The 9,051-nt window shown below is 30.8% G+C and overlaps 1 protein-coding gene and 1 pseudogene across 1 annotated transcript in view; both read left to right on the top strand.

Annotated features, from left to right (window-relative positions):
* Positions 1-8,846, top strand: part of LOC145186731 (uncharacterized) — a 99,025-nt gene extending 90,179 nt beyond the window's left edge. Inside the window, exons 26-41 of the mRNA XM_090094547.1 lie at positions 76-228; positions 328-480; positions 1,100-1,249; positions 1,395-1,544; positions 1,691-1,840; positions 1,986-2,135; positions 2,282-2,431; positions 2,577-2,726; positions 3,066-3,218; positions 3,548-3,706; positions 3,829-3,987; positions 4,295-4,432; positions 4,631-4,804; positions 5,019-5,189; positions 8,046-8,182; positions 8,447-8,846. Of these exons, the coding sequence (XP_089950673.1) occupies positions 76-228; positions 328-480; positions 1,100-1,249; positions 1,395-1,544; positions 1,691-1,840; positions 1,986-2,135; positions 2,282-2,431; positions 2,577-2,726; positions 3,066-3,218; positions 3,548-3,706; positions 3,829-3,987; positions 4,295-4,432; positions 4,631-4,804; positions 5,019-5,189; positions 8,046-8,182; positions 8,447-8,530 (2,381 nt within the window). The 3' untranslated portion in view covers positions 8,531-8,846. The remainder of the gene's footprint in view (positions 1-75; positions 229-327; positions 481-1,099; positions 1,250-1,394; positions 1,545-1,690; positions 1,841-1,985; positions 2,136-2,281; positions 2,432-2,576; positions 2,727-3,065; positions 3,219-3,547; positions 3,707-3,828; positions 3,988-4,294; positions 4,433-4,630; positions 4,805-5,018; positions 5,190-8,045; positions 8,183-8,446) is intronic.
* Positions 5,229-7,768, top strand: LOC149884691 (zinc finger BED domain-containing protein 4-like; annotated as a pseudogene).
* Positions 8,847-9,051: the final 205 nt, after the last annotated feature.

Raw genomic sequence — 9,051 nt, forward strand, 5'->3', positions numbered from 1 at the left:
CAAAATAGTATGTGCAAACAATTTTAATGCTTTAAATTTTCTAGTTATTTTAAAAGTGTTTGTCACTGTTAAAAGGGACATGGAGAGAATGGAGCAAATGGTCAGAATGTAGTTCTTCATGTGGTGGTGGAATAGCAAACAGAACAAGAGAATGCAACAGTACGTTAAATTTGTGCACAGGCATCAAAATTGAACACCATCTGTGTTTCAATAATAGTGGCTGTTTTGGTAGGTTGTACAAAATATACTTAAACACTTTAACAGATGATTTAATGGTTAAATAGTTTTATGATTTTCAAAAAGGTTTAAATGCAAATTTTTTTAAAGGGCATTGGAAAGCTTGGAGTGAATGGACTATTTGTAGCTCATCATGTGGCAACGGAGTCAAAAACAGAACAAGATCATGTAATAGCACAACCAACTCATGTGAAGGAAACAATACTGAATTATCTACATGCTTTAGCAATAATTCTTGTGAAGGTTTGTGAATGATAAAAAAGGTTTTTATACAAAGGCTGAGGAGTTTGAGTTGTGGAGCTGAAATCAGAGGTTTTTTAGGGCTTTTGGAGTCATAGTCTGTAAAAATGTACTGACTTCAGGTTACATGATCATGCTTAATGTTCATTTTTTATATTTCAATAAAGCACTATTCAGTTGAAACTAACAGAAAAGTATCAGCAAAAATGTATCTTGATAACTTTTAGCCTGTTATAGTAATAGTATTACTGAACTATTACCGTAGCAGTAAAGTATAGTACAAAATTTTTAGCATTTAAATTCCCTTCTTCAATTGTTATTTAAAGTTTTTATTTTGTAATGAAAGAATAATAATAGCTTTTTTATTTTAAGAATTGAGATGATTAGTAAATATATAAAAATTCTTTATTGCCATTGTTATGAGCATCTAATGGTACACTTTTGTGCTTAAGCAATAAAACTGAATTTCATAGTAGTCTTAACAATAAGACTTGCTAAGGTTAGTTAGGATCAGATTGCTAAATTAAAAAAACATTTTTGGTTTGTTATTTTTTTGAATAAAGCATTCTAGTCAAGTATGTAATGAAAAGAAGTTTAACTCAAGTATCTTTGATTTGTAAAGGATCATGGGAGGAATGGAGCAAATGGTCAAATTGCAACTCAACTTGTGGTAAAGGGGTCATAAGTAGAACACGAGTATGCAACAGTAGATTTTTGTGCCCAGGAAACAGAATAGAACTTCAAGATTGCTACAGCAATAAGACTTGCCAAGGTTAACTGAATATAACATCAGATTGCCAAACCAAAAAAACAGTTCTGGTTTGGCATTCATTTTAAAAGTTGTTTTTTTGAATTTAGTATTCTAGTCAATTATGTAATGAAAAGAAGTTTAACTCAAGTATCTTTGATTTGTAAAGGATCATGGGAGGAATGGAGCAAATGGTCAAATTGCAACTCAACATGTGGTAAAGGGGTCATAAGTAGAACACGAGTATGCAACAGTAGATTTTTGTGCCCAGGAAACAGAATAGAACTTCAAGATTGCTACAGCAATAAGACTTGCCAAGGTTAACTGAATATAACATCAGATTGCCAAACCAAAAAAACAGTTCTGGTTTGGCATTCATTTTAAAAGTTGTTTTTTTTGAATTTAGTATTCTAGTCAATTATGTAATGAAAAGAAGTTTAACTCAAGTATTTTTGATTTGTAAAGGATCATGGGAGGAATGGAGCAAATGGTCAAATTGCAACTCAACATGTGGTAAAGGGGTCATAAGTAGAACACGAGTATGCAACAGTAGATTTTTGTGCCCAGGAAACAAAATAGAACTTCAAGATTGCTTCAGCAATAAGACTTGCCAAGGTTAACTGAATATAGCATCAGATTGCCAAACCAAAAAAACAGTTCTGGTTTGGCATTCATTTTAAAAGTTGTTTTTTTGAATTTAGTATTCTAGTCAATTATGTAATGAAAAGAAGTTTAACTCAAGTATCTTTGATTTGTAAAGGATCATGGGAGGAATGGAGCAAATGGTCAAATTGCAACTCAACATGTGGTAAAGGGGTCATAAGTAGAACACGAGTATGCAACAGTAGATTTTTGTGCCCAGGAAACAGAATAGAACTTCAAGATTGCTACAGCAATAAGACTTGCCAAGGTTAACTGAATATAACATCAGATTGCCAAACCAAAAAAACAGTTCTGGTTTGGCATTCATTTTAAAAGTTGTTTTTTTTGAATTTAGTATTCTAGTCAATTATGTAATGAAAAGAAGTTTAACTCAAGTATTTTTGATTTGTAAAGGATCATGGGAGGAATGGAGCAAATGGTCAAGTTGCAACTCAACATGTGGTAAAGGGGTCATAAGTAGAACACGAGTATGCAACAGTAGATTTTTGTGCCCAGGAAACAAAATAGAACTTCAAGATTGCTTCAGCAATAAGACTTGCCAAGGTTAACTGAATATAGCATCAGATTGCCAAACCAAAAAAACAGTTCTGGTTTGGCATTCATTTTAAAAGTTGTTTTTTTGAATTTAGTATTCTAGTCAATTATGTAATGAAAAGAAGTTTAACTCAAGTATCTTTGATTTGTAAAGGATCATGGGAGGAATGGAGCAAATGGTCAAATTGCAACTCAACATGTGGTAAAGGGGTCATAAGTAGAACACGAGTATGCAACAGTAGGTTTTTGTGCCCAGGAAACAAAATAGAACTTCAAGATTGCTACAGCAATAAGACTTGCCAAGGTAAGCACTCTCATATTTGTACTTTAGTTATGTTCATTTACTATCAATTAGCATCATCAGTCATTATTCTACAGAGCACATTAATCAAAGTTATTTTTGCTAATTTAGCCTATATAGGTATTTTTTTGCAATAAAATATTTAAATTTAGAAAACCTAAGCACATAAAAATTAATAAATTTGTTTTTTTTTTTCTTCTTTTTTTTTTTTTTATGTTTTTGCCTTTTTTTATTTAGATTATTTTCTTTACAAATTTTTGTAATTAATGATAATAATTCTTACTTTTTATATTTCTTATATTTTAATTTAAGTTGAGAGTATTTACATCTAAATTTTTGTAGGAAAGTGGGGACATTGGAGTGAATGGTCTACATGCAGCTCTTCTTGTGGGTATGGTGTCATCAATAGAACAAGAAAATGTGACAATATTGAGTTTTTATGTCCTGGTAGTAGTAATGAAACAGTTAACTGCTTCAACAACAAGAGTTGTGAAGGTACAATCAATTTATAAAATATCATTAAACATGATAATGTGCTTTGCCTCATTCAAAATTTATAGATCATGGTCTTTTTTTTTTGTCTAAATCTACAGATCATTGTCTTTTTTTTGTGTGTATGGCAATTTTAAACTTTCAAAATTACTTTTTAAAGATATTAAACAAAATGGAAAATCTGCTAAATTTTTTTTTTTTTTTTTTTTTTGTCAATTTTTTTTTATAGAAAATAAAGGCTAACTATTTTTTTAAATTTTTTTTTGGGTAAATTATTTTTCAGATAACATAGGTCAGTTGATATTTTAGTAAATTTTGGCAAATTGATTTAGTCACATGGGCACAATGGAGCGAGTGGGAGAATTGCAATGTTTCCTGTGGGAATGGATACAGAAATAGAACACGAAGCTGTAATAGCAAAAGCTCTTTTGAATGGTGTACTGGAAAAACCTTTGAATTTAATGAATGCTTTAGAAATCTTACTTGTGAAGGTATGGAAGTAATACTAATTTAAAAATCTTCTTTTTTTGATTTGAAATTGCTTAGAGGAGTTTGATTTAGCCTTTAATAAAATAATTGTAATCGTTAATGAAATAATTGCCAATATTTGCAGGTAGTTGGGAAAATTGGAGTGAATGGTCAAAGTGCGATGCATCATGTGGAAATGGGTTTATGAATAGAACACGAGATTGCAATGCTACAAGTACTTTTGGATGGTGCTCAGGTCATAAATTTGACAATAGTATCTGTTACAGCAACCTCACTTGCCAAGGTTTGAGATTTCTCTTTTTCTTGTCATGTGCAATACCTAAATAATATTCTTCTGAATCTCTCCTTGTATTTGTTCATCCTTCTTCCAATCCAATTCGATTATTTAAAATGTATAGTATATATGGTTAGCATGTGATTTAGCTCATCACATGCTAACCATATATACTATACATTAGATCGTTTGCAGTTTTTTTTTTATCTTTTTATTATCAATTTCTCTCAAATTAAGTTATCAAACATAAAAAGGGTAATGTTTTGGTTTAGCAAAGTTTTTGTGTGCAATATTATTTCTTACTTTTAACATACAGTTATTAGAGAATGGGGATTATGGGGTGTTTGTAGTGAAACTTGTGGATTGGGAGTAAGGTCCAGATCACTTGTGAAGATCACAATTAACGATAAAGATATACAGGAAACACAAAGCTGCAGTCTAAAAAATTGTCCAGGTAGCCGTTTTTAAATGTCATGATGAATTTTATCATGCACTCATTAAAAGATATTTAAGTCTTTGAAGCGATTTTTTTTTTACCTTAGATGAATAAGTTTGTGTTGACTGTAAAATAAATGTTGTTTATTTATTTATATTTAAATGTCTTTTTATTTAAATGATTGCAAAACTACTTAAGAAAATTTTTTTATGCTAGTTGATGGTGGGTGGGGTGAATGGGAAGATTTTGGTCCATGTTCAAGAACATGCGGTGCTGGCGTAATGGTTCGGTTAAGGCATTGCAATCAACCACGTCCTGAAAATGGGGGGTTGTCCTGTTTTGGTTTCAAAAGTGACCATCAAAATTGTGAAATTGATAAAATGTGTCCAGGTAAAAGGCAAAAGAAAGTCCTGTTTTGTGTTATGCCAAAAAAAAAGAAGTTATTTTTATATGTTGAAGAATCGTTTAAAAATCACTTATACGAAAACTTATAAAAATCTTTATTAAACTCTTAACTAACCGTAATAATTTGCGGTATTACGGATACTTTTTTTTTTTTTTACAATTTTATGATTTGCTTATTTTATGCATTTTCTCAAAATAGTTGATGGAGGATGGTCTGAATGGACTCATTGGTCTGAATGCAACCAACCGTGTAATGGAGGACAACACAAAAGAATTCGTGATTGTACAAACCCAAAACCTCGCTCAGGTGGTAGAGATTGTGATGGAAACAATGAAGATGTCAAGCCATGTTTGACGCCTCAATGCAAAAGTAAAATTCTAAGCTACATATCTATATATATGTAAATGCATGTATGTATTAGGCTCCTGCGAAGCTTCAAAATTTCGAATCGAATCGAAAAAGTGATTCGAAGTTCGATTCGAAAAATCTCCATATTATCGAATTAAGGTTTCTAAATAAACTCTCTAAAATTTACTTTAAAATATTTTTTTTTTTTAGAGCGGGATTGCTCTAATAATTTTACCGTTATAAAGATTTCAGTTTTTAAAAAGTGTTTGAAAAAAAAATTGCACGCGCGTATAAATTTGTGACAATTGCTCCTTAGACAAATTTTCGTGAAGCAACCCAGTTCTAAAACAGGTTTGCTGTCCAAACAGCTTTTCTTATAGTTTTTTTTTTTTTTTTTTAATGAAAACTAAACTTTCAATTGTAAAGTAAAGTTGTAGCAATTGATATTTTCAAAACTCCAATAAACTAAATTTAAAAAACTCCATCGTGAAGCTATAAAAAGAATATACAACTACTACTTTGATGGTTTGTACATTTTTTTATGAAGAGGAATTAAATTTAGAAAACATTCCTTTACAAGTTGACTAAAAACACGTTCAGCGATTCAAAAGATATTTTGACTCGTTGTACGGTCATTACTTGTAGAGCAATTAAATTAGAAAAAGTTCTTTTTAAAATTGATTTTTGGATGTCGCGAACTCTTTCAGATTCCTTTTTTCCTGCCGCCATTGTTTAAATATTTCTATTTAAACTGTAGTTGTTAAGTCATACTTTGAAATAAATGATCAACTTTATTTATGTAAAAATTGCAAAACCAATTTGTATACAAAACTCTGGCTTAACATCACATCTCTGGAAAGAAAGAAAACACAACACACTTCATACATAAGCAGCAGCAGAACAAACAAAAAAACGTAAGTTGTCGAAACGGGAGGTTTCAGAAAGCAATTGTTCCAAAAAATTAAAATAAAGCTTCATGCCAAAGTTTTCATAACCACCCTATTTCGATTGAATGTAAGAAAAAATTTGACAAATCTGTATTGGAATTTATCGTTGCAGATGGGCGTTCTTTTGAGACTTTGTTGGTAAGGGTTTTACAAAATTGTGTTCAACTCTTACTAATAAAAATTTATAAACCTTCCCATCCATCTACGCTTTCACGTAAAATGACTTAAAAAATGAATTTCTTGATAAAATGACTTTCACGTAAGATAAATGACTTAAAAACAATGTGAGAAAGAAAATTTAAAACAGTAATACTTGAGGAAATGTCAGGATGTGAATGTTCCTTTGAATCGTTGGAAAGCTGCAAATAATAGCAACTATTTAGTTTTAACGACTCATATAATTCTAACAGAATGAAAGCTAAAAACACGTTGCTTATCTGTGGTGAATTTGGAAGAAAGTGATGCGGATCATACCTCTCGAAAAACTAAAGAGATTATTGTTAATCAACTGCAAAGTTCAAATATTGAAATAGAAAACTTGCTATGTGCAACCACAGGCACAACAAATGCAATGCCTGCCGCTGCTTCTCTTTTAGGAATTACATGGCAACCATGTGCTACACATGTTCTTCAACTATGCATTAATAGTGTGTTGAATGTTCAAAAACAAGTTAAAAACATCATTAGTTTGGAAAACAAAATTGCAGGTATTTTTAACAGTTCTTCTGTAGGTCTGATATGCTTTTAAAAAACATCAACTTGAACAAGAACTTTGAAAATCCTGTCCACCACTTGGATATTGTAACCAGGTTTAACAGTACATTTAAACTTCTGAATTAGTCATGTGAAAATTGTAAGACTATATCAATGGCTCCTACGAAATGCACTTTAAGTGGAAGATGCGCTTTTATTGTTGGCGATGAAAGATGTTCAAAAAAAGTGTATTTTCTTAAAACCGATTTCGGATGCAACAACGCTACTTAGCACTGATACCACTGTGGCTATCAGTTTGGTTAAACCTTGCACTTACACTTTAAAAGTTCAATTAGAATCATAAGATTGTAGCAATATGTGCAGCTGTAAAAAGGAATCACTTTCACAATTACATGCACGGTTTGATTTAGCAAATGTTACACTACTTATCTCAACATACTTAGAGCCAAGGTTCAAAGCCGTTATGCACACTAAAGACGAGCTTTTAATTGTGAAAAACCATCCAATTGAAATGTCAGTTGACTTTAAACTATGCGAAACCGCTTCTTATGTAAATTCTATAAATGACAACAACATTGGAAGTTTAATAATAAATTTACTTAACACTGTGTTTAATCAAGTTAAGGAAAAAAAATCTGAAAAACATAAACTTTCGCAACAAAGTTCTGTAAAAAACTGTATTGAAGATTGCCTTCTTAAGGAGATGGGTACCTACGGTTCGCAAGCCATAAATAGTGATAATTGCCCACTAGATCACTGGGAAAAAAAAACGAAAAAAATTTTCCTGTCCTTTCACAGGCAGCTCGATCTGTACTAGCTGTGCAAGGAACAAGTTGTTCTTCTGAAAGAGTATACTCAATTGGCGGAAATGCAAGAAACTATTCATGTCATTCTCTAATCACAACGCTGAAACCATGATATGGACGCAAAAAAAATAAAGACATCTTATTCTAACTTTTTTTAATTACGTCAAGTTATCGATGTTTTATTTTTGTTTTTACTTTTTACTTAAGGTGCTCCACCCCAAAATTCAAACGCGAAGTCTGCAAAATATGAACGGAACATAGATTATTTTGTGATGACACGTTGAAAAAAACTTTAAGATAACTTTTAAGATTCGAGATTCCATTCGTGAATATATAGGTGATTTAATTCAAGATTCGCAGAGGCCTAGTAAGTATCTAGAAAGAAATAATACATATGTCGCACTTTGAAGGAGTTTTTTTTACCGTTCTCGTGTTAGGTACAGATTTAAACCTTGCTCTGTTTTTTACGGAAGAAATTTACATAGATGATTATTCCGATCCCAATAGCGTTTCTTCGCTGTTTATTAAAGAGAAGATCCAGAGCAAGGTGAAGTTTTTTCTAGAAACTAAGATTATTTTATTTTAAACCTGTATTTTTAAAGAACTATCGTCTGACTGAAAGATTGTTTAAAATTTTATTTCAAAAAATAACATTTTTGAAATAATTTTAAAAAAAAACAACTAAATACACTTTGAAAAGTTGTTAGAAAAATTAGAAGAGCAATTGCTATATGATTTGGGTTCTTTTTAAACATATTCTTTGCTTTGAAATCTTTTTTTGTCATTCAGAAACAAAATTTTTTTTTCTTAGATGAATAAGGTTTATGAAGGTCACCAAGTGAAAGTAACCTTTAAATTAAAAATACATGCTATGAAGAAAGTGAACGATTTTTGAAGAAATCCACGTTTGGCTCTGATCAGTGGATCTTGCACCTCAGAAAAATATAACCATTCAAAAAAAAACCCAAGATGGCCATCAAGAATATGATCGTGATTATGATTGAATCAGGCTAATCAAAAATAAGGCTAAATCGAAAAATGTAATAAGTGCGATAAATGCTTCTCGTGTCTTACACGAAAATGAAGTAAATTACAAAGTATTTTATCAAATATACAAAAACTTTTTTTACAACGAACTTCAAGATATGGAGTGGATTTTTAACGTTTGTATTTTTTAACTTTTTATTAAAATTTCTGCGATTTAACTGAAACCTTACTCTTGATTCATTTCCTGCACCCATCGCGTAATTTATTGCAAACTTACAAAATATGCAATAACAGGTGACATAATCATATTCATATTTTGATAGACAAAAATTTGAATATAACTTAATTCGATGATAATTTTACAGTCTGATCCATAACCAAATAGCAGACTTTGTTGCGTTATTATAAAAGTAGTTTTGGTGGTTTAAA

Source organism: Hydra viridissima, unplaced genomic scaffold (assembly GCF_058129835.1).
Source record: "Hydra viridissima isolate aposymbiotic clone 2 unplaced genomic scaffold, HvirCarnegie_v1 scaffold_8, whole genome shotgun sequence".
Taxonomy (NCBI): domain Eukaryota; kingdom Metazoa; phylum Cnidaria; class Hydrozoa; order Anthoathecata; family Hydridae; genus Hydra; species Hydra viridissima.